General features: G+C 35.6%; 2 protein-coding genes across 6 annotated transcripts; one reads left to right on the forward strand and one right to left on the reverse strand.

Moving 5' to 3' along the window:
* Positions 1–6: 6 nt before the first annotated feature.
* LOC149691671 (NF-kappa-B inhibitor alpha-like) lies at positions 7–3,690 on the reverse strand. Of its 2 annotated transcripts, XM_089869042.1 has the most exons (7): positions 3,411–3,687; positions 2,860–3,336; positions 2,236–2,335; positions 2,066–2,159; positions 1,836–1,991; positions 859–1,179; positions 7–787 (listed from the first exon to the last, which is right to left on the reverse strand). In XM_089869042.1, exons 2-7 carry the CDS (start codon positions 3,300–3,302, stop codon positions 729–731), a joined length of 1,173 nt encoding a protein of 390 aa, XP_089725168.1. In that variant the 5' UTR covers positions 3,303–3,336; positions 3,411–3,687; the 3' UTR covers positions 7–728. The 2 variants fall into 2 exon arrangements, with proteins under 2 accessions (XP_089725168.1, XP_089725169.1); XM_089869043.1 differs by lacking the exon at positions 2,066–2,159 and having other exon boundaries at positions 1,836–1,986; positions 3,411–3,690.
* Positions 3,691–3,998: 308 nt separating this feature from the next.
* On the forward strand, positions 3,999–25,899 carry LOC149691672 (uncharacterized). Of its 4 annotated transcripts, none has more exons than XM_089869047.1 (6): positions 3,999–4,226; positions 4,354–4,458; positions 23,907–24,042; positions 24,115–24,242; positions 24,430–24,559; positions 24,649–25,899. In XM_089869047.1, exons 3-6 carry the CDS (start codon positions 23,942–23,944, stop codon positions 24,911–24,913), a joined length of 624 nt encoding a protein of 207 aa, XP_089725173.1. In that variant the 5' UTR covers positions 3,999–4,226; positions 4,354–4,458; positions 23,907–23,941; the 3' UTR covers positions 24,914–25,899. The 4 variants fall into 4 exon arrangements, with proteins under 4 accessions (XP_089725173.1, XP_089725172.1, XP_089725171.1 ...); XM_089869046.1 differs by having other exon boundaries at positions 3,999–4,215; positions 4,271–4,458; XM_089869045.1 differs by lacking the exons at positions 3,999–4,226; positions 4,354–4,458 and adding an exon at positions 6,389–7,920.
* Positions 25,900–26,004: the final 105 nt, after the last annotated feature.

The following is a 26,004-nucleotide window of genomic DNA, read 5'->3' on the forward strand; positions in this document are numbered from 1 at the left end:
AATAAATTATTCAAAGAAAAATGTATTTTATTTTCGTAATAATTAACATAAAATTCTTCTTAAGTTTTTGGGACTCGGATTATCCAATTTTTAATTTTTACAATTCAGTAAGGATGGGGGGAAAAAAAATAATAATATATTCAAGAAACATACTTTGTTTGTTTGTTTGTTTATTTGTTGATTTATATAATAAGACCTAATTCCAACATAATCAACAATTTTATTTAATATTTACTAAATAGAAGGTATATTATTTATATGGTAGCAAAAATATTATTTAAACAATGAGGTATTTGATTAAAATATCAATTAATTTGACAAGAAAAATATTATAAAATTAAGGGGTAAATAATGAATTTATTATTTTATTTGTTTATTTTTGTTTTTTTTTGTTTTGTTTTAGTATAACGTTTATACATCTGTAGGGGTTAGCTTTGTACTAGAAAGTTTCAACAATATTTTTTGTTTTTTTTTGTAACTTGGGAAAAACGGCAGAGAATAACCTCGTTATTAACATTTATTTTAAAACTTGCAATTTTTAATTTTAGCGATTATATTTAATTTTTTTTATATTTTTCCCCCCCTAGAATGAGGGGTAGTAGAGTTTAAAAACATTTTATAGTATAAAAAACTAAGATATCTTTCAGTTTTATCTTCTTTTCTTTTATAATTACGTAACTGCGAGTCCCTTTTTAAGGTTACACAACAAACGAACTCCTCAAGTTCATTTACTCGTCATCTGACGTGAAATCGTCTTCCTCTGAGCTCCAATTGTCGTTATCGTCTTCTGTAAAGAAGTTAGAAAGAAAAGGTTAATTATAATAAGATTAATTAATTTTAGACTTTAAACTTATTTACCCGATTCGGCTTTAATTGGATTCCCGTATTTTCTTAAAATGAAGACAATTTTTTGCGCGGTTCTATCCCAAGGTTTGCAGTCTCTAATCCTTTTTGCTAAACCCAAAGGAGTTTTACGCGCGTAGTTAGGAGTGGATACTGAAGCTGTACATTGAACCAAGGCGTTATAAATGGCTTCGATTTGTTGTGTTTGGACAAAATAATGAAGTATCGTTTGTCCTGATTTCCCCTCTCTGATGTTTATATCACCACCAAGTTCTTTTAAGTAACGTAAGCAATCCATATCCCCCGATAATGCTGCTAGGTGCATACAGGTCAAACCTAAAAAATGCAAGCAAATATTAATTTAATTTACTTATAATTTTATAAGCAGGGTTCATACAACTTTTGGAAAACAAATTTCCCTGAGATTTCCAGGTTTTTCCCCATATACTTCCCTGAATTTTCCAGGTTTTTCCCTGTATATGGAGTATTCTATGGAGCAAATGTTAATGAAGGAGGAGGGGTAAATAGGACTATTTCATACTCAAAGGACATCCCCATATCTCTAATAGAACCAGAGTTACGAGCCTGTTTAGTGTAATGTTAATCCTATGGAGGAGATGTTCACGAACATTTTCCTCAATTACTCGGCTCCTGTTTGTCGTAGCCCTACGTTTTTAGGATGGTTGGATGGGGGGCAAATAGGACTATAACATACTCAAAGGACATCCCCGTATCTCTAGTAGAACCAGAGTTACGAGCCTCCAAGTTTAGTGTAATGTTAATCCTATGGAGGGGGTATTTTTATGAACATTTTGCTTAATTACTCGGCCCCTGTTTGACGCAAATTTCAATGATTTCCCTGAATTTTACTAAAAATTATTAATTTCCCTGAGGTTTTTGTCAACTATTTATTTCCCTGATTTTTCCAGGTTTTCCCTGATTTCCAGGTTTGTATGAACCCTGTATAAATAAGCGTTAAATATTATTATTACCTTCGTAATTACGTACGCTGATAACATCTCTGTTAAATTTATACGCTGGTTTTTCCCTACTAACACTTTCCATTTCACTTTTTAATTGAGGAATGGTTAAGACTCTCATCATATCATATTTGCCCGCTCTTGCCGCTAAATGTAAAGGAGTGTTTCCTGTAATCGGAAAAATTTAATTATATTAATCAAGTTAACAATCTCAGATCATAATTATTAATTTCAATAAGTACCATTATGATCTTGATACTCCATTTTAGCGCCCGAAAGCACTAAATGTCGGGAAATATTTAAATTTTCAGTTAAAACGGCTAAATGTAACGGAGTCTGAAATAATTTAAGAAAGAATATTATAATAAGTTTTGTCGGTTTTTTAGTTTAACTCAAAATTTATTTAACATACCTGATTTAATTTATTGGGCAAATTTATTAAAATAGATAAATTGGAAATTAATCTGTGGACCAACGTTTCATTTCCATCGGCAATGTATAAGTGAAGTGGGCTATAAGGAAATTGAAGAAACATATTTAATTAAATTTAACTTTAAGCAGCAAATAACGGGGGTTAAGACAAACAATAGAATGATACAGAGTTTAAATTATTGCCAATGTTTTTAAACTAGGAATTTAATTTACAATTACTACCAACGGCAATTTACATTTTGCTAGCTAATAGTTTTTCCCTATCTTTAAAATACAAGAAAGGAAAAGCCCCAGTCACTCCATATAGAGGGGGAAAGGAGGGGTATATTTAGGGGGAAAACGCCACCATGGGGGGCTTTTTGATTTGTTTGGAGTGAGCGACAAGCAAAATAAAAAAGTAAAAAGTAAAAACCCAACCCCCGAGTCTTTATCTCTTGAAAAGATTGGTAATATAGAGTAATGGCACCTACTTGCCTTTGACTGTATTAAGCTCTATGGGAAGTTAACATGGAGTGCCACTACTCTATAGGCCTAGCCTCACACTTATATAAGCTATGAAATTCAGCAAATGGAAATATATAATAATTAAAATTAATGTACTTACGTATCTCCATCTTCATCTTGAAGTGTACCGAGTACATTTTCTGTATGTTCTTCTTCCCGTGTTTCTTCAGGTTCTTCTTCTATGATTTTATCCACCATGTATTTCTTATCGGTAGGGCTTTCACTGATGATATTAACACCACTGTCCATTTGCAAACCTGAATCAAGAGACATTTCAGAGCATATTTCTTTGCCCATTTCTTCTTGTCTTTCTTCATCATTTATGTCCTTTCTTTCCTCATCAAAACCACCAAAATCTCCACTCGAACTCGAAAGTAACATTGAAGAACTATTCAAAAATGAGCCGGACATGACTCCGCTATCAAAGTCAGTATGTTCAACTTCAATTTTTGACGTTTTTAAACCGAAATCGCGTTCCGTAGAGTCTTGGAAGTCTCTCGAAAGTGTTTCCTCGTTATACGAGGTTTTTTTATATTTATCCATGTTAAAAATTATGTTACAAAGGACATGAAAACTCCTGAAAAGGAATTTCGAGTTCCGGATTTAATACCAGAAATGTATTACATACAAGAGCAAATGTTATACACCTACCCTTCTTCCAAAAATATTGCGTTGTTTTGATAGAAATATTTTGATGACTATGTACTGGTAGCGTTATGAACGAAGGATAATTAGTAAAAACGAAAATATAGAGCTCTTCTAAACACCTAAATAAAAAACTTTCACATTTGGATAGTTAAGTTTTAATCTACACTAAGTACTTAAAATTGATGTCGATGACCTAAAGTAATTAGCTTATAACCTCAATTGACCACGCGCTCTATTTTTAATGCAGCGAATTTTAACCCACTGGAATCTTTACATTACAACTTTGATATTTTCGCGAAAACCTTGACTTGGGAAAACCATACACTAGGCCTACATGGGGTTTCCCCCTACGTACTTAAAGGGAAGTTACTTCCCTAACTGTTTACTATCGACTATCAGCAAATAGTAGAATTTCCCTAGGCTAATCAACGCTCAGCTGCTGACGCTTGTATTTAATAATTGTTTTCTAGCCTCCTCCTACGTGACGTCAGAGAAGCAGCCAATGGGAAAATTCTTCGCCCTAGAAACGACTGTGCTGGAAATAAGACAAATGTTTCAGGAGGGAAATTTAAACTATTTTATTTTATTCCAGCCCACAAAGTTAGCGGAACAACGGTTTACGATATATTTGATACAGGATTAACAAAACAGGGTTATAAAAACAAATTTATAGCCAAACAATATTTACAATAAATTAAAAGGTATTAACATAAAAAAAAACTTAAATTTAATAGGACTTTCTAGGGCAAAGGAGTCAAAGCGGAAAATGATTACATTAAAGGGGGAAAATGTCAATGGAAAGAAAAATGTAAAAACAAAGTAAGCTTTTAAAACTATTAATTATGCGAACAAAACCGTTAAAGGTACTTAAATATGTGCAAAAGTATCTACTTTTGATAAGTAGAAACTTACTGGTTTTTCCTCGGATCTCACTTTTTATGTTCAGCCCTTATGCAACTTTGGAAATTTCCCTTCTGCTTCAAATTCAAAACGGTTGTTGAAATGTTTGTAACTTGGATATGATGCTACTTTTCTTCTCTGAAAAATTAAGGTAAGAAACCTTTATTTTTCTAGTTTTAGAAGTTAAATATGAAGAATCCAACTTTATCTGTTACTAAATTAAAAATAAGATCTTAGGCTATGAATTACATCATATTTTCCCCATATACTTTATAACCCGTGTTAATGTATTCATTAGTTAAGCCTTGGCGTAAGTTTTTTTCGTGATTTAGCGTTACAAAAATGAGCAAAGATAATTGATAATGCAATTTATTCGTCAGTACACAGTAAATTAAACACAATTAAGCCCAATTTAATTTTCCAAAGAATTACCACCCGCGATTGTTCCATTCAACCCTACACCAATAGATTTTTGCACTTCTTGCGTCATAAACACGATGTAAGTCGATATTGTGGCGTATAGACTTATTATAAATGTTTTATTAACGGGGAAACATCTGAAAATTGTTATTTGTATCTTCGCGGAATACATTTTAATAATCATAAAGGTTCCGACCCTTTGGTAGTTGATATTAAAATGATTAACTTTACGACAAACCACCCTATGAGCTGAAAATATCAGATCTCCGTGCGTCGAAAACAAACTAGACAAGGCTAGGGACACGATCATTGACATAATTAACGGCACCAACATATCGCAATACCAATAAGCCGTCGCGAAAAACCCACCTTCGAGACCATCGGTTACCATAGATGGTATATTAAACGAAACATTAGCCATCCATTCAAAGACCCATAAGATGTAAGGGTACCCAACAACATCATCGAGTAACCGTACCAGAACGTAAAGTTCCGTATGACACTGCCCTATTTCCGCGTATTTATTGACAGCAAAATACCGCGAACAAAACTCCCTGTATCGATTCAACTTCAAACTTAACGTGGCAACGGTGACCAATAAGAACACCTGCATACAGTACGACACTATAATAACGTACAATGAACACATCATCTCCAAGAAACAGAATAATCTAGCAACCTGATGAGGGACACTGTACTTGAGGAAGCTTAGATTGTAAACGTACATAGATACGTAATCAACGTGGTTCAAATTAGATGAATATACGGCGCAAGCCGTAACAAAAATTAACAAATACGTCACCAGAAGTAGTACCATGATCTTAGATGTCCTGGGAGACGATTTAATACAGGAGGAAACGGTATCTCTCGCGCCAAAATCGTTGAATAATCTTGCCACGTGGTCGAAACTTAGTATCGCGTTAAAGCATTGGAAAACCTGATCGGATTTTCTTAGGAATAGGTTTAAAATGACGGAATTGACCAGACATCTCGCCGCGATGGCCGCGTTGCACAGTGTCTCCTTTAAATCCTTTTGGTCAATGGCGTAGATAACGGATGACGCCACGACTTGTACGGTGTAGTAATGAACGATAATCCAAGTAACTAACGTCCGTTTACCGAATTTCTCGATCCATCCATTACTTGGTCGGTTGCGATTAGTTTTAACCGAAAATGCACCCGAGTTTGGGATCAATCCGATTAATTTCATCATGCAAAGTACCCTCAGTATCAAAGGGGATTCTTTTGTACTTGGAATTTGCCCATCCCTCCTACGAGGGTGTACCCTAATTCTTGAGATTCTCATTTAGTTAGGTTCATCTTAAATACTTCAGAGATAATCAACTTTGGTTGCTTTTTGTAGTCCGTGATTTTCGCTAAGCCTATAAGACCTTTCTTACAACTAAGGTCCATTACGTTGGTCTAACTAAGCTTCTTTCGAGCTTTGTTACCTTCATGTAACTAACCATAATTCCTCCGTTTGTGTCTTGTCTTTATTTGCACGATTGTAACTAAGAGAAAACGAAGTATACTGTATTTATGTTCAGCACCTGTTAGGATCTCATTGCCTTGCCGCGTATAAGCTTGCGTATTTTTTGTTTTTATAGTTTATTTTCTTGCAAGGGACTTCCTCTTATGTGTGGGAACGTGACAGTTAGATATTTTTTTCGTTGAATTTATTCCACCCTCTAGTTCATACGTGAAATTAATATTGAGTTAATTTATTTATTACATTTTCATTGATCAAAGTGGAAGAGTATCATTGGACGTGAGAATTTTTAAGAATTAGCGAGCTTGACAATGATAACTTCCCATATATTCAGGGCAGGTAATATAGAGTAGTGGAACTCCGTGTTAACTTCTCATAGAGCGTAATTCAGTCAAGGATGGGGAGCTGCCATTACTCAATTATACATCGTTTTCAGACTAGGAGCATTGATACCATTTACACCAGGAGTCGAGGCTATAATTGGTGCTGCACTTTGTTTGCAAAGTAGCCTGGTCTCCTGGTGTAAATCGTATCAATCCTCCTTGTCTGAAAACTATGTACAATAGGCCAAAAATATAATTATTTACAACCTTTGGTCTAAAATATCTTTGGGGAAACCATGAAGAAGTCAACCTCGATAAGACTATTGTTTTTGGGAATTATTTTACCATATCACTTTGCGATAATTTATGTAATACCAGGGATAGATTTAATTTTAAAAGTAGGAATGGTTAGTATTTTCTTCAGTCCGACTCATAGCCCAGTATAGAGCCCCTCCCTCCAACACGTAACGAAAAGTTTAAATTATCTTATTGGTTCACTTAAGACTACGTTTTGATGACGTTGCTGACGGGGACGGCGAAAATCGAAGTTCCATTTTACCTCTGTCGCTATGACCCGCCTTTCCTTTCATACCCCTCCGTCACGTGGATGGGGGTCCGGGACTTTGGCGCGCGCCCAGATTACTCTGTTATCCATTCCTACTTCTAAAATTAAATCTATCCCTGGTAATACATACAATATCTGGAAGAGGAATTTTGAAATGGAACAAATAAACAACCCTAAATATATCAGAGAAAAACCCTTTATTAGAGGCTAAAATTTCCATTCAATCAAAAAATACAGGGAAATTTTAAAGTTTCGTGGAATTTTGTGGCGCGATGCACTTGGCACAAATGCTTATCGGGATAAGATGCGGTACACCCCTCTTTGAGAACCAATAAAGGGAAGGTAGAGACGTCTTTAATCTTATCTCTTTCTCCCGCCTTTCTCTCTATTGGCTCTATCCTAAATGACTGAAGGCCATAGCCTATAAGACTAAAGCCACGTAGTAACGCTTATGAAGCGAGAGATTAAGATGTGTCACTTACTAAACCCTAGATAATGACAATGGCAACACCTATAGTTAAAATCTCTTAACTTCCAGTGAATAACTTCTTGTGAAACCCTAGATCTTCTGACCTTGTACATAAATACTTGAATAACACCTCGAGAAATAAACACTTTTCCAATAGTTTTGATTCCCATAACCCCTTCTCCCCCCACCCACGTGAGAATAAAATTTCCACGTAAAATTATGAATATATAATAATAGTTTAACATAGTAGACACGCTTTCCAAAACTTGTTAATATCCGAGAATTTATCTCGTGGCTTGTAATATCATTGGTTTTCCGAAATTACAACTTAAGTTTATAGATGTTCCGTAAGTATGAACATAAGTTCATAAGATATGTTCATATAAGTTTGTCACTGGTTACAAACTGCAGCTTGTCATGAAGTGAGTGAGGTAGGTCATAGATTTGAGGTAAAGCAAACACGCCTGGTGAGGTGCTGTCAAAGGCTTAGTAATGTCACTAGGAAGATGGAAGTCCTGCAAAACTAACCACCTAGTGTAGAGCTTCAATTCTCGCTTGTCGTTCTCGAACTAGATCGAGATGTAAGTCTCTAGCATTACGAATTAAGTATAGGTAGTGTCATACTTATGGTAGGAACATATCTTATAAACTTATGGTATGACACTTAATGCTACTAATAGACTTACAGCTCGAGCTAGTTCTAGCAGAACGACAAGCGATAATTGAAGTCCTACACTCGGTGGTTAGTTTTGCAGTCCATCTAAGTTCCTATTTAGTCTGTACAGCGCCAAAAACAAGGCGTCGCTTTACCTCGAATCTATGACCTACGTCTCTCACTTCATGACAAGCTCCAGTTTGTAATCAGTGACAAACTTATGAAGGAACATATCTTATAAACTTATGATTATAAACATAAACATTGACCAATAACTGCATGGAGTTCCAGCGCATTCTGTTGACATTAGACGCGCTCTCCAGTTTGTTGATGCCTGTCAATTTTAACCAATAAGCTTTCTAGAAACGACCAACCAGCCAGAATTTTAGTCGTCGCAAAGTGGGAAGGGGAAGGGAATATAGAAGGGCTTTAATTTAAAGCGCTTCATTAATTTGGGGTTTAATATAACCCGCTCTTCGATAATTAGCAATTTTCCCGGGGACCACGTTTGAAGTTTGATAAAAGGTCATCGTTCAGAAATTATTCGGGGCCCAATTATTGAGGTGGATTCTTCCAATTCAAAATTAATATTTTATTTAATTAAAATTATCCTTTCACTTGGCTTTAGCTTTAACAGCTCGCGCCGAGTTCCCTTTTCTTTCTTTTGCCTTTTTGAGAAATATTTACAACATAAATCTTGAAACAAATCAGACATTGGGAAATCCAGAAAAGCGCTTAAAGATATAATTGTAAGAGTGTTTAGGGAAAGAAGCGGGGGATTTTTTGTTGTTCTAGTTGGAAACCATATTTTTTTTCTACAAGACTGTATCATAAAGTGATATCTAGTTTATTAGGGAGAAGGTTCAAATTCGCCACATTTCCAGCAGCTTTATCTCCAGTCCAAACGTAGGTTCGGAGTTAATTCCCGCCGCCTCTAAATTCCAACCAGCATCTCATTGGTTCTTGAAAACTCACGTCAGCGCGACGCGAATGACGAAACTTCCAGGAGGAGAAATAGCCCGGCCTCCTTTTACTTCCCCCCTTGTATTTTGAAAGGGGGACTGGGACTATGGCGCGCGAATACTTAGGCATCTTATACCTTCTCCCCAATAAACTAGACATCACTTCTTGACTGTATATATGCTTTCTATAAACTGACCAATATAAGTGTTTATTTTATGGAAAAATTTAGAAATCTCGTATCAGACTTAAAAAAATGGACTCTGAATTTTTAGATATCGACGTTTTTCACGTGATTTGAAAGAGTTCAAATTTTCGAGGCGTTGGATGAAATCTTTTTTTGTATATTTGTTTTTGTTTTTTTTTGTTAATTTAAATTCAAGTGTCCGACCCCACGTTTCAAGCATTAGATTTTTAGATGTCTACTTTATATATAGTTATACTATTTATTGATTTTGAGAATTATTGCACTATTGGCTTCATTCTAAATATGAATTTAAGATTTCCACGACATTCTACATGCTCGCTTAAAAGGGTTAATTTTATGACCTTGGAACTGTTTACGACCCCCCCCGTCCTCTACTGCATCTTTACTAGCTCAATCTTGTAATAAAAATTAGGAGGAATGAAACTGAAATAAATATAAAAAAAAGCTTTCGATTCCAGCTTACTATGAGATATTGATTAGGGTAAACTTAAAAGATGGAGGGATCAGTTAAGTATTCTGTAGCTTATAGGGGTTTTGAAATAGTGGCGCCATTTCTATAAATATTTCAAGCAGTTTTCAACCATTTTTTAAATTAAGGTTGAAACTTAGGCCAACATTTTGCTGTTAAAAGCAGAAACCTTTTACAAGATAATGCAATTACTAGTCTTGAAAATGCCTTAAACCTTTCCAAAAACGGTTTCAAAAAGAGTCGTGTTAACGCTGCTTTAGTCTTTCATATCATTTACGCAATTGCATCCCACAGCAAAGAAGCACGTGCAAGACTGCAAGTCTCTTACTTTTTAAATAATTTTATTTTATTTTAAACCTCATTATCTTGGTAAACTAAAAGATATAGACCTTTGTATGTATATGTATTTAGTATCGGCAGATAGGCTATAGATAGATGGGCTATGACACCCTAAAAAGAGTTTCAATTTAAGTCTTACTCGGATGAGTTATGACCATTCAAAGCTGGACGGTGGTCATTGATATTAGATTAATCATTTTTATTCTTACCTGGAGATTTTGGGGGAAAAAGGTTGCTGCAGTATACTTGAAATCTGAACCGTTCTGAATGGTAATTGTAGGGTTTTTACCCCATTTATTCGCAAGTACCAAGGAGTTCCATTTTTTCCCCCACAATATCTCTAAGTATACTATAGGACACGCGTCATTGAGTCTTCTACGATTTCCAACCTTTTTGTATAAGTACTATCAGGAATACATACAGTTACTAGGAATTATTTCGTGGGCTCCATTTTCACTCAACGTATCCAGGCCGATTTTGTGGGAAGAGCTAGCTAGACTAATCATTATGTATGACGTATGTTACCTCGTGTTAATAATGATCTATCTCACAGCGCGTTGAACCTAGCACGCGCGCTTATGACCTCGCGTTGCTATACCAACCAATGGTGTCACTGTTAGAAAGACGCCATCAGAATTATGAGGCGTGACGAGGATATTCTCAAGACCGGTATACCCACAAAACCCGCCCACATAGAAATTAACATGGGAGATATGAGGGCGCAATTATTCCAATTAACTGTATGCATTCGTGGTTATACTTGTCATTCTTTAACGGTCCTTTGAATCTATGTGTCCTCAATAACAGGCTGGACATATCCGTTACTATACGTTCAGAGGCAAGCCATACAAGTTAGAGAGAGAGAGGGGGGGGTGAGAGGGTACAGGGTTATAGAATTGATGGCGTAAAAGGAGATATCTTTCGATGTGGCGTGCCGTTGCCACGATTACATTATTATATCAAAGATATATCCCATTTCTGACCATATACTTAAGCAACCATCTAGAGTTTCTAACAAACGAACCCTACTACCCATGCACTATGAGAAAACGGGGTCCATTTTTGGTGACAAATAAGTATTTTTAACCCTATTTTTTGTGGCTTCCGCAATGAAGGCGTATATATGATCTTATAGTTTGATATATCGCTCTAGACTCTAGTAATAGTCATTCAAAATCCATATGCAAAGTTTTATTGTGCTTTTTTATTACCCTTCGTAATGTTTATTTTATGGTAAATATGGAATATTTGGTATGGCCTATGATATCAATGCGATGTTCTGCGAGTTTAAAGGGCAAGTCACATCTTTTTATAAATTCAATTTATTGAGGTAGGGGGTATTTTTCTCTTTAAAATAAAACAAGTTTCGTTAAAATCGGTTAATATTTCAACACGACAAAAATTTTTGAAATAATTTATAAACGCGGTAGTGATATTAGAAATGCGATTGAATTATTTTCTTTCGCCTTCTACGTCATAATTACGTAAGAGGTTGGCTCTCGCGAGTCGCGCGCTTCGATTTAAAGTTTCAAACTAGGCTTAACAATAAGCCTCTTCGATGTAACTAAGGGGGAAAGACACGGGGGTAAAACTTTTAATTTTCATCTTGCTTTTCGGCGCCTGCGCTTTAGGAGTTTCGGGTCCCGATACTGAGGGTTGCCTACCCCCTTTTTTTACATCGAATAGGATTAGTTCGTGTATACTTTTCACCTTCTACGTCACTGGGTACTGACATCAACTTCCGGTAGCGCGAAATTTTGTTGTAAGGGGACAAAATTTCTTAAGTAGTAGTACTATTTAAATGAGTCTTGACCTTTATGTGTTTTATCGATATATTTTAAGGGATTTATTCGGACCATGGTCAGACTTGAAAAAACAATACCCCATCTTTTCCACATAGCAGAAAGAATAAAGATAAAACTGAGTGCAAACAGAACCTTTTTTAACCTCAAAACGACTATCGGTATCGGAATGCCATTAATTCCGTCTCATTTTGTTTTAATTTTAAAAAATGATATACAACCAACCCTTTAAGCCCTACGTTTCGCCCTTGATTTATGTCTTTGTCGAGGTATCTTCCCTAAGTTTTAAGTCGTTTAATATATATATATGTATGTATATATATAAAAATGTTCTCAATTTTAAAATTCCTCTGTCGTTAAAATATTTATGCTCTCTGGGTAGAAGCATGGGTTTCAAGCGCAGTTAACAATATATAAAAGGAACGAATTACAAGGTACAAACTTAAAATCAATGATACTATTTAGCACAAACCGATATCGGTGACCGTAATCGCACTTAAACCGTTATATCGGTTCGAACTTCATTTACCGATTAATGGATTAGAGCGCAATTTTCCGATATAATAATATAATATATAATAATTGGTAAATATCGGTTAATAATTGGTAAATATCTGTCAATAATTGGTGAAAATCGGTTAATAATCGGTAACGATTAGTTAATTATCGATAAACATTGGTTAATAATCGTAAAAATTATTAATTATCTGAAAAATTTATTAATAATCGGTAAAAAATTATTAGTAATCGATTAACATTGGCTAATAATCAGCAAAAATGGTTTAATAATAGGTAAAAAAATCGGTCGATGTCGGTTTCATTGTGCTAAATAATCGGTTATCTCGGCGAGTTTAAATAATCGATTAAAATCGTTATCCGTTCCAGTAAAACTTAAATATTGGTGTCGACATCGGTTAATGTACGATATCGGTCAGCTTAAACATTATCGGTCATCACTACTGTTTATAAACTGCTCTTGAGAGTTGAATATTGTTGGCTTCGTTTAAATATTAAATTACTTTAATGCCACTCCCACAATATACCGAATTTATAAAACTCTCCCCCCCCCCCTTTTTTTTGGAACTCTTTCAAACTATATACTTAAAAAAATATGAATAATCTCATTGGAATCTTAAGAAATGATAAGATAAGAATTTTGAATATACTCCTACACTTTTAGATTAAAAAACTAACTTCGTAGAATACAATTGAATTTTATGAAAAGGCTTGAAGAATTTTTCCCATTAATTTCGACTTAAAATAAATATTAAATAGCTCATTATTTATTTATTTTTATTTTCAACTAAAAAACTCATCGTTTGTGTCATTGTTTACAAGAAAAGGCTTGAAGAATTTTAACCATTAATTTCGTTCAGGGATAGATGTAATTTTAGAAGTAGGAATGGAGAACAGAGTAATGTGGGCGCGCGTCAAAGTCCCGGACCCCCTTCCCGGGAAAGTGGGGGGGTATGAAATAAGAGGCGGATCATAGCGACAGAGGTAAAAAGGAACAACGTATTTTTCGCCGTCCCCGTCAGCAACGTCGTCAAAACGTAGTTTAAGTGAGCCAATAAGATAATTTAAACTTTTCGTTACGTGTTGAAGGGAGGGGCTCTATACTGGGCTATGAGTCGGAATAACTGAACTAAATTAAAATACTAACCGTTCTCCATTCCTACTTCTAAGATTAAATCTATCCCTGTTTCGTCTTAAAATAAATATTAATTAGCTCATTATTTATTTATTTATTTTTCTTTTCAATTAACAAACTCATCGCCCTTGTCATTGTTTACAATCAAGGCCGCTTGATTTTAATAAGATCACGAATTTAATCTTTCCGTCTCTCGAGTCTCCCCTTTAATTAATGTTTTTCCCAAGTGACATTCGAAGCTAGGGCAAATCTATGCAAATTTATTGTATAGGTTAGCTTAAGCGAAATACGATTTGAAGGTAACTGTATGGAGGAGCCGACATTCCTCTGGGGGTGCTCGCATTTCGCGCCTACCTTATACGCTTGTCTAATTTGATTACCTTTAACGGTCTTAGCTCTATATGGAGGTCAGCTAGAGCTAGCTATCAAGGCTTTTTCTATTGGTTTTTATCTTACGGTCGAACAAGGGTCACTGAAAGGCGTTCATGTACAGGGTGTATTCCAAAAAAGAGAGGGTGATTATAGTACCGAAGTACATACAGTGAGATGGGATGGTTCTATATGCGAAATCAATTTTGACTCTTGAGTGAGTCGAAAATGTTGAAATTTCTAGGACCGATTTTGCCACAAGGGATACCCTAAACAAGTTTTGATTGTCCGAGTGTTTCAGGGATGGCCCTTTAATTAGATTGGAAATAATTGTTTGTTTAGTCACTTAATTAATAAATTTAAGGGGTCATCAGTAAAACACTTCAATCAAAACTTGTTAAGGGGTGTCCCTTATAGGGAAAATTGGTGATAGAAGTTACATTTTAGACTCAAAATTGATTTTCCATAGAACCATCCCACTCTACTTCGGTTCTAAGAACCCTTTTAGTAACGTCTTGTATATACACAACCATAAGTTCATAAGATATGTTCCTCCATAAGTTGGTCACTGGTTGCAAACTGGAGCTTGTCATGAAATGAAGTAGGTCATAGATTCGAGATAAAGCGACGCCTGGTTTAGGTGCTGTCCAAGGCTTAGTATACAGACTAAATGGGAAGATGGAAGTCCGGCAAAATTAACCACCGAGTGTAGTACTTCAATTCTCGCTTGGTCGTTCGACTTCGAACTTGCTAGAGATGTGAGTCTCTAACATTACGAAGTATAGGTAGTGTCATACTTATGGAACATATCTTATAAACTTATGATAGAGCTTCTAGCCTTTGTTGTTATGGACTTGGGGTTCTTTCGCAAATTACTTCGTATTCTGAATGACGCATTTCCCTATTCTTAGGCTCACAATAAAATCCTGGCGTTTGAACGTCGTAATTTATGAAGTGACCGTTATTTTCTGGTTTTTGTTTTGTTTGTCTGTCCATTTTCGTGTTATTTATATAAACGAAACGTATAACATTAAGATATTAAATAGGCAATGGACTTAAAGGTCATCTCTTATCTTCTTATCCAAGGTCAAAGTTGAAGGCTCGTTTTCGCATTCTGGACTATAATCCAATTTTAAGGGTCTACCCCGAAGTTGATAAGACTGCAAATCGCACCACCACGAAAGGGGTAATAAAGAAATGTTATCTGGGGATAGGATTGTCTCCGTAGGGGGTTTTCCCATGTACCCGCCTTTATCTAAATTAACTCTTATAACCTGAACGTAAGTAAGAAATTTCTCGAGGTGTAAAAAATCCCGAACCTTTATCCACAAAAGAATGAAAACATTTCTCAGTGAATCGTGAAATTGAGTTGACTTCTGACATTCTTATATAAGTTTCTGAAATGTGTGTTTTCTTTTTAAGGGGATAACACTTGTTAAAATATTGTTTATCTCTAAATAAGAAAAATTGACACGTATTTTATTATTTTATTTGTCCCAAAAAAAACAATTTTTTCCCAATTAGTAAACGAAATTTATTTTCTGCTATAATAAATCGTAATATCGTCTTATTATTTCTGATATCTATGGCCCAATCCATTTTTTTTCATCATCTTCGGGTTGCTAGGCAACGGATTTTTCCCGCTCTTTTCTCTCTCGCGCGCGCGCTCTCTCCGACCAGAGGAGTATCCCGCGCGCTCGCTTTTCCCGCCCTCGTTATTCATTCCTTTAGGGATGTTTGTACTATTCGCGCCAAATGTTTAGTTTTCTATTTCTCGTGACACGCTTCATAAGAGAGAGCTCGGGTCATACCTCGTCGTCTTCGATAGCCTTTGGGCAAATCGGAAGTTTTCTCTCAATTTCCCGCCTTTATATTTCTTGTTTACAGTTCCGCTCTATTTTTATTGGAAAAATCAGGCAAGCGCGAGTAATCTTTTCACCAAAGTTTCCCGCGCAATTTTTAATGTCAGCGCTATGAACGACAGTTTCAAAAGTTGAGTTGGAAGGGACAGTTTGTATTATTATTGAAGCGATGTTTAGGCGATTTTCAAATACCACCGAGTTATTATGGATTTCCACAGCTATTTTAGCAGGTAATTTTCTTTCTTGCTGTTTATACATATAAAAATGGTTGATGGTCAAAGTTTGGAAAGGATATTAATCAATGTTTTCCTTCGCTGTCATCAACTTTTCCCGCCTTATAATAATCTCCCGCCTTTTTGTAATAACGTGCGCCTTTTTATTTAAGTCGATGGTAAACTTCGTTTTTAGTTATTTTTTTAGTAGGCTCAGGTCAATTTAAGTTGGTAGTACTGTTAAGGGTTAAACCAATCTGTTATTAAACGCCTTATAAAATTGGGCTAGATTTCATAGCTATGCAAACTTAGATTGAATCCCAAACTTTTGAGTTTTACCATAGAAGTGTTAATCTGCAAACAATATGTATCTTTCTTAGGTATTTTAGGTGTAGTTGAATTTTTTAATTTCTTTTAGAGTGTTTATTTATTTGTTGTTAAAAGATAAATATTTTTAAGTTTATGTTAAATTAAAAATCACTTCATATTTGTAACATAAATATTTTCTACGAATGAATGAATGAATGAATGTTTTATTGACCCAATATCCCTTTTGAATCAGGGAGGAACCCGCAAGGGGTTCACAGGTCCAAAAAATATATACAAGATTTGTAAAAAGCAAATATACCGACAATAACAATATCTACATCAATATCGAAACCAAAGTGGCTAAGGACAAAGAATCACGTCAGAATAATAAAATAAGAAAATAAATGGAATAAACATAAACATACACAATTACACAGCCGCAAAAAAAATAACCCAAATGCTGGTGAGAGGCAGAACGGATCACGAAGAGCCTGCAGATATGTTTACACTGCCGAACTTCCACGTAATAGGGTGAAGCCACACTTTAGGCTGAAATCCCTCCGTGTTAATCCTACCAGCCCCTGTAGAAATGTTTATCACGTCATACACGGATGTCCTTAGGCTAAAACAACCTTGTAGGCGCTTAATAATATTTTTGAAAATTAATTCTACTAAATGATCCCTTTGTTAGAGAACTAATTAATTTAAATACGGCATAAGTGAACTAATTAGGAAGAGAATTAATATAATATAATATAAAGTTTGAAAAACTTTGTACTAATTATTATTGGTATTAAATTAAAATACGAAGTTTCTCTTTCGCTAGTTAACAATGCCGCCTTAATTGTATGCAAATTTAGTTTCAGCCCATCTTTCCAAGGGAATAGAATTATTCCGTTTTAATCGTGTAAGAGAACAAATTTCACTAATTAACTTTTAGAGAGGAGGGGGGGGGGATTTGTTTAAAGGTAGCCGACATACTCTCCCTCGTCTGTTTTGGGAAGAATTAAGACCCTTTTGTCCAATTAAATTGATGCAATGTATTGAAAATTAGTTTTAGAAAGAAGATTTTAAACAAACCTCTGAAATATCACGAGCTTTATCGCGCGCCTATCTTTTCCCGCGTTATTTTGGCGCCTTTTTCATCTTGACACGTGCATGCTTCATTATCCCGATGAGTTAGATAGTAATCCCTCTTGTTTACATTGACATGTTTAAGGCTTAGTGGATGACAAATTTACAAGAACAACATGTAATTATATTATATTAGTTCATTAAGGCTTGTCCATTCTACGACGAAGTTAATGATTCTTTGTAGCTATACAGCGGAGTTACTGATAGACAGCGGGATTGCGAATAATGTTACAGGTTAGACGTATACTGTGTGCCTTATGGTTTGGACACATAATAAGAAGCCTCTATATTGACTATTGGCATTCAGTGAGCCATACTTCCGTATTATATCTATGTAGTATACGGGCTTGATAATGGTCTCAATGCAACTCAATATATTGGGAACAGACAGAATATAGTATAAAAGGTTTCGGATGTCCTTCAACCTGTAATATATTGAATTGCTATATAGGAGGATACTGCATGGTTTGTCAACACTTGGGAAAGAGTTGCGTTAAGATTTGTTTCTTTCATTATTATAGATTGTGTTTCTGATAAGTTTGATATTATATAAATTAAAGCAGAATGGGATAATAGAAGAAGTATGACACTCTGCATCCTCTTATGTTACATGATTTTTCCCAGGCTCCTCCTCCATTTTTGTTCCCTCTCCTGCGCTCATCAAACTTAAGATGGGTATCCATCGCACCTTGGGTGAATTCTATAACTGTTTGGTTTACCAAATCCTCAGAAATCAACCCACAAACCTACCTCGTCTTGACGTGGGGCAAAAATCCATGCACAAGCGCATGCGCCTTGGGAAATAGTTTATCGCTAATATAGTAATGATGTAAGGGAACTATTTATCGCGTATGTGATTCGGTTTAGTAACCTTGCTATAATAAATGTAAAATGATGTTTGGGAAGAATCATGTTATAGTTACCAAGCTTTGTTATACATTTCTCTCTTTAGAGAAGTATTATATGCTTCTGATTGAAGGCTGTGTGTTATATGGGTGAAACTGAGTTCAAAGTGCATCGAAGAACATACATGTGGTCTACAATATTTAGTTACTGAAGATTCCAATTAGCTTTATGCATTCCTGTTGTACATCGTAGGGGAAAAGAGCTCCAATCCCTTATCCATCCCAGTTTGTTTGTTTATCTCTTTCTCTATCTCTGTTTAGAGAAATCAAACACTGTCCCATTTATTAGAAATTGGTGTACCCCAAAAATATTCGTGAATTTCAAGGTAATGAAGAATGAGCTGGGATGGAAGGATGTAGCTGTATAATTATCCCGCCTTTGGCTTTATTACTGATTGCTTATCGTATTTTTTTTTTTTTTTTTTTTTTTTTGGAACTAAATCCCCTGTTATAATAATATATAGTTGATGATTTTCGTTTGCAAAATAAATATCGGCGAAGCTTTGTAAATATTTGATGGTAAACGTAGTGGTTCGTTCTTCCTACACGGTGGTTGTAATTATAAATTTGATTTAATGCCAAAGGCTTAACGAGGGAGGCGTTGATGAATAACTTTAATCTTTACTAACTTGTTTTTCACTTTTACGCAAATATTTTTTTATTTACATATGCAATCTGAACTCCATTGAAGACAAATTTAGACCTTTTCATATGATATATTGAATTGAAAAATCAAATTTAAAAATATTTGTAATTGAATTTATTCATCCGTCAGATGCATCGGGTTTTATCTTCTGTTTTTTTTATACTATGATATTTTGAAAAGGGGTTGGTTGTGACATTTTCCAAACGTAAAACTCAAATATAATTTTTTATTTCGGTTAAGTTTTCCTCGTTGAAAATCTATTGATACAGCCAGGTTGTCAGAGTGAGTTACCTAATGACCAAGGCTTAAAATAGTCTATTTTCTTCTTGGCCTATTTCGAATTATTATTGATTGGAATAAAGGAAATCGTGCATTTCAAATTGTATTGAACACTTTGAATATTGTTACGTAACGTTAATTGGATTTGAAAAAATAATGGAGGAATTGAAACAGCACCTTCTAATTGTGGTTCTATTAGAGATACAGTGAGATCCTTTGAATATTTTATAGTCCTTTTTCTCATATTTCCAATGATACTAAATACTTGCGGTTACAACAATCAGGGCCCGAGTAATTAAGCAAAATGTTCATAAACGTTTTCTCCATAGGAATAACATGGGCTTCTTTACACGACACTTTTTAACTCTGCTTCTATAAGAGATACAGGAAAGTCCTTTGAGTATGTTATAGTCCTATTTCTAGCCTATCCAACGATACTAAGTACATGGGGTTACAAAAATAATAATCCCTAGTTGTTAAGCAAAATGTTCATTAACTTTTTCTCCATAGGAATAACATGGCCTTATTTACACGACACCTTTTAACTCTGCTTCTATAAGAGATACGGGGAAGTCCTTCGAATATATTATAGTCCTATTTCTCCCCTTTTTAATGATACTAAACACTTGGGGTTACAACAATTAGGTTAAGAGTAATCCTCTACTATACTTGAAAAGTTATAGGATCTATGGGTTCTCATAAGTAGAAGTAAATATTGGAATAAAATTTCGCATTCCCTATAGGATTTCTTTTTTAAAAACTCATTCGCGTTTTCGTCAACGTGATGCTAAATCCATTTCCGTTCGACTTCTTCTCTTTCTCCTTTTTCATCTCTCAATCCCATTTTTTTTCTGTCATCTTTGGATTTTCTTCCAAAAATTCTAAATGGAAACTTCTTTTTTCTTTAAAGAAAATGTAACATTTTCCTATCTTTAGTTTCAATAATCCTCTTCGAAAATCCTCTCTTCCTCGAGATTTTAAAAATTTCAAATTCTCTTTGTGGACTTTTTAAAAATAATATCGATGAACACCTTTATTTCAGTAGAAGTTTAATATATTTTAAAGTCACGTGATGTTACTATATTGCCAACGCTGTAGAAGGCAATGGAAGTTATAGCAAATACAGTGGATCGAAGTTATCTATTGAAGAGTATAAAATATCTCTCTATACAAACAGAAACTTCCGGTCTTATGTCTTTCTTAATCGATATAAGAAATTTTACTTATTACATCGCATCGTTATAGAACGTTCCATAAATTACTTGCAAGGAAACCAACACAGGCGGTCGGGTATTCTCCCATTCAGGTTGTTATTTCCCTGGCGCCAACCAAGAGTCACCTGAGTTCACTATAGGCAAGAAGCGATATCTAGTTTACTAGGGAGAAGGTATAAGATGCCTGAGTATTGACGCGCCATAGTCCCAGTCCCCCTTTCAAAATACAAGGGGGACGTAAAAGGAGGCCGGGATATTTCGCCAATCGCGTCGCGCTGACGTGAGTTTTCAAGAGCCAATGAGATGCTGGTTGTAATTTAGAGGCGGCGGAGATTAACTCCGGACCTACGTTTGGACTGGAGATAAGCTTAAAGCTGCTGGAAATAAACTGCTTCTTGGCGCCAGAGAAAAGGTGACCTCCCCCGCCTTTGTGGTGTTTGTGCTTCTCTTCTGGAATTAATGGAATAGTCTATTGCTTTCTTCGGCTTTCGGGGGACCTTCTTTAGCTCCAGGGGTTTTGCTCGTCATCCAATTTAGAAGAGGTCCTTATATCGCTTCAAACTCGTTACAACAGCGTAATAGAAAAAGAGCTTGGAATTCTTTTGAAAGTCCCCCAAGTTCGGCGTATCTAGGCTTAAGAACTGACTTTCTTGATGGAATTTTTATAGGATAAACTTAGTATAAAAAAACAGGTGCATTTGAGAAAACTTTCAACCGACGATATCTAAAATTTGAAATAGGAAGGTTTTTATTTAGTTTAAGCATAAGTTTATAAGATATGTTCCATAAGAATGTCACAACCTATACTTCGTACTCACAGCTCGAGCTAGTTCTAGCAGAACGACAAGCGAGAATTGAAGTACTACACTCGGTTAATTAGTTTTGCAGGACTTCCATCGTTCCTATTTAGTCTGCATTACTAAGCCTTTGACAGCGCCAAAACCAACCAGGCGTCGCTTTATCTCGAATCTATGACCTACCTCACTCACTTCATGACAAGCTCCAGTTTGTAACCCAGTGACAAAATTATGGAGGAACATATCTTATGAACTTACTTTTTTAGAATTAGGTCATACACAATTTAGGATTTAATAAATTTTTCTTTTGATTTCTCTATGGAAAACTAGCCCTAATATAAACATACAACAAAAACTAACTTGTTAAGAAAATTTAAGAGTAACAACCAAGTATCTTTAATCATTTTTTTTCTAGTAGAAAAGATAGATACGTGATTTTTCATCTCAGATTTAACTTGCGACGCTTGGCCTGCATCCTTCAGGGAATGTTTAGGCCTAAGTTAATGAATTCCGGACGAGGTATCATCGTCTCCTTTTGGGATTATCCATCCACAGAAACTTTCGAGGGGATAATCACTCATCTGTGAAGGAATTACGTAGGCCTATATAGTCTTTTAAAGTCATTACGCGTAACCGGTAAATCGGTGTACTTGTAAATTTAATCCGAGAGTAATTAGCCCCTCTGAAACTCTGCTGTCAACGGGAAATTGCTTTAGTTTGTTCGCCCTCCTTAATTATGAATAGATTAAAATTTTACCCCCTCTTGAAGGAGCTTTAGGTTTCATGTACTTTAGCTTTAAGTGATGTACAGGGTGTTTCTGATAAGTCTTTCCATAAGTTAAAAGGTTTTGTACTGTTCTTTGCGTCAAATTGAGTGGGAAGTTCATCTGTCAAAGATCATGGGTGGGGTCTAGAACATTTAGTAAACGGAGATATGATTTCCAAAACATTGATTGACCCTTAAATATGGAAATAGTGTTAACACATATGTGGAGTATTTAGCTTTACCAGGGATAGATTTAATTTTAGAAGTAGGTATGGAGGACGGTTAGTATTTACTTCAGTCCGACTCATAGCCCAGTATAGAGCCCCAGCCCCTCCCTCCGACTCGTAACGAAGATTTCAAATTATCTTATTGGCTAACTTAAACCACGTTTTTATGACGTTGCTGACTGGGACGCCGAAAAATACGTAATGGGCCTTTTCAAAAAGTCCCCTATACAAAATATGTAGCCGGGGGAAAAAGCAGAGATGGAAGGCATTTTTCCCTCCCTAATTTCTGCGCGCGCACCATATCTCCCTAAGTAAATGTTGTATACCCCATGCATATTCTTTGAAACATTCCACTCATGCAGTTTAACAACCCACCTTAATTTATGACAAACTTATCAGAAACACCCTGTATAGCGAGCGATTGTCCCCTTAGTAACGGCGGCGTCAGGTTCTTCGCGTCTTTTCACGTTTCTCTTTGATCGTGGTCGTATATAAAGCGCCATTAAAACTCTTTTACGAAATTATGTCCCTTCTCTGTGCAGGTACTTAAAAGGTTTAAATTTCTTTTTATTTATCTTTAGTCTAAGATCCGAGCGTGCTAAGGAGTTTGTTTTTTCCTTTTCTTTTATTTTCTTTTACTAAACGTATTTGCTTTTTTTAGGAAACCACTTAGTACATTCGGATCTTATTTTTTATTCTTTTAGAAAGGTTTTCAATGTTAAATACACACTTTAAATAGGTGTGTATGTACACGTGATGTCTTTCTTTAAAATCGTAATGAATTATTTCGAAGTTATTGGAATTTTAAGTTGTGGTGCGTGGACTTTTCTAGCCCATTTATATTATAAGTTTCTCGCGCGTTTTTTAAAGGGATGTACAATGCGTTATGTAGGGGGCGTATCAAGAACTATATTTTGAAGTAGTAGCGTTACTATTTCGTGGAGTAGTGATTGGGTAATGTCACATGACTGTATAAGAGTGGAATGAGTGAATGACTCGGCGTAAAGATTCAACGGAAATGCCAATGTCCTTTCCCAATGCGCAGATAACGTTGCAAAATTCACGCATGCCCAGTAGAGCTCTTGATGAAAAATAAGCTTGATATAGAGAGCTTTCAGATGGGATAGTAGTGCGTCACATCCTCCCAAGTCTTACCGCTGTTCTGGTAACCATACTGGGTGGTCTCAGCTTCATTCCTGCTTTAAACCCACCAATATGGCAGCGTAAATTATGTCACGAGACTCAACTGAATCTCTCTATAGGCCCTGCCCCTACTGTATGCCTTGCACATCCCTTTAAGCTTATAATGGGTCGAAAAAGTGGAATACATGGATTTTTCTCTATGTCCGTTTTTCTCATATTTTCTAAGATAAACTTATTTCTTTGGGTGCAAATAAAAGAAATCTTATATTGATTGTTCTCAATCGGATTCGCGGTGGTTTTAACGAAGCTTAGCCTTACAGAACAAATAACTTAAATCCAGGTTTGTTTTTTTTTTGTTTTTTGTCTATTTGGGGAAACGTGATTAGTGGCTAAACTTTATCAAGCGTTGGAATGCGATCCTATGGAAGTGAAGGAATGCTTAGACCGTGTGGAAGGCCTCAATTTACGCGGGAACGTCTCGAGTTTGGCGGCTTCCAAGAAAGATTTGGACGTAGCCTGCGGGTTCGTCTGGAATTTTAAGGTCACTATTTTTTTGTAGGCCTAACCCTTTTATTATTAAATAACTCCTTATAGGGCCTTTGTTAAAGGGATGGAATGCATCGATGAGTACGTCAAAATATGCCTTACACCGGCAAAACAAAAAATGTTGGAAAAACAAGTGAAGGGACCTAAAACAGCCATGCTGAATCTCTGTGTTGCAAGTATATAATTAATTTTTTTTAATAAGTACTACCAGGAATAAATACAGCTAATAGGAAACATTGTGTAGCCATTTTCTAAACGTATCCAGGTGTGTACAAATTAACGGGGGATATATGGGGTCACGATGATTCCTATTAGGGCTGTATGCATTCCTCGTAAGAAATATTTTATTTAATTTCATTTTAGATAAGCCCAAATTCAATGATTGCTATCCAGTTTTAAATAAAGAAATTGAGAACTGTTCCAGATCCCTGTACAATGTTCAGAGGAGACGGAATTTTCACTCCCAAGATGATATGATTAAAGCCCATTGTTGGTGAGTACTTTTTATATGATTCTTTTCAAATATGTTTTCCTGACACTTTAATCTTCTTACTATACTTCTTACTTTTTGGAAAACTTCAGTGCTCAAAAAAAGTATGTTGATTGCGTTCACTATAAAGCCAAACGTCTGTGTGATTCAAAGGGTACGGCGGTCGCCTTAAAATTGGCGCAAACTGTCTCTTCTAATCCCGAATTTGAGCTACAGTGTAGCGTCTATTCTCTACCCTTCGATTGCTATCCTAGCAAATCCCTCAACCTTCAAATTTACCCCCTCTCGTCTGTCCTATTGACTTTTCTTTCTCTTTCCTATTATTTTCTATTTCATATCAATAAAACTTTCTTTTGAAATAAAAAGAAAAGCCATAACTAATCTCTTTCTTCATCTTCCTCTGTTCTACTAAGCCTAATCCTACAGCTTTTCCTAACTAGATGAACTTTTTAATTAATTTTCTGACCAAACCAGCTGTTGCTAGCTTGTTGCGCCTTTTCTTTCTCGGATTTTGTTACTTATTTTCGCGCCTTTTTTGCGCGCACGCGCCTTTATTAAATTTGGCGCCTTTTTTCCCTCGGATTTTGTTACTTATTTTCGCGCCTTTTTTTGCGCGCACGCGCCTTTATTAAATTTGGCGCCTTATATTTTGATCACGGCCAACTTTGTAAGCTTGTCGAGTATCAAAGTTGGCCGTGATTTTGACAAATACCAACAATAACTTTTTAGACAATCTTGTATAATCTAATACTTTCTAAAAGGCATGTTTTGGACAAATAGGATGGGGTTGGATTTTTTATCTTGGAAAACGGTTATAAGCACAGAATTTACAATTTTGACATTGGACATTAATTTTTATTAAAAAAATCTTATCGACTCTAAAAGCTTCAATACTTTTTAATAGAATAGAATTCACACCTCTCATTCAAATTTCAGGACATTTAGACTATTTAATCCAACGATATTGTGGATTAAATACTGAATTTACAATTTACAATCCTACCTCCTCCCATAGAACTTAATGTTAATTTTGGGTTCCTTCGAACTTCCCGCCAATAATCCAAAAGTCGCACTTTTTGGCCGTTTGAATGAGCTTCTATAGCGCGAGCAGCCTGCGTCCGCGAGTCGCGTGATCGAGTGGGCTATGCTTAGGACGAAAGCATGGATGAAGGATGCGCGTGAAAAACATTCGACGCTCTACAGGATGTGCAACTCCCTATACTAAAAAGTAGACAAGTCGATACTAGCGCCGCCTGGCTACCAGCGCTGGAAACCCTCGCGGGAAAAATAAAAAATACTGGACATAAGAAAAAAAACCACTGTTTTGCTTCTAGCAGACGACGCTAAGGAAAAAAACGACGGTAGCACGTGTTTTTTTCTCGTGTCCAGTATTTTTTATTTTTTCCGCGAGGGTTTCCAGCGCTGGTAGCCAGGCGGCGCTAGTATCG

This window comes from Phalangium opilio, unplaced genomic scaffold (assembly GCF_054372755.1).
Source record: "Phalangium opilio isolate 3A_F unplaced genomic scaffold, DU_Popi_V2 ptg000025l_1, whole genome shotgun sequence".
NCBI classification, from domain to species: domain Eukaryota; kingdom Metazoa; phylum Arthropoda; class Arachnida; order Opiliones; family Phalangiidae; genus Phalangium; species Phalangium opilio.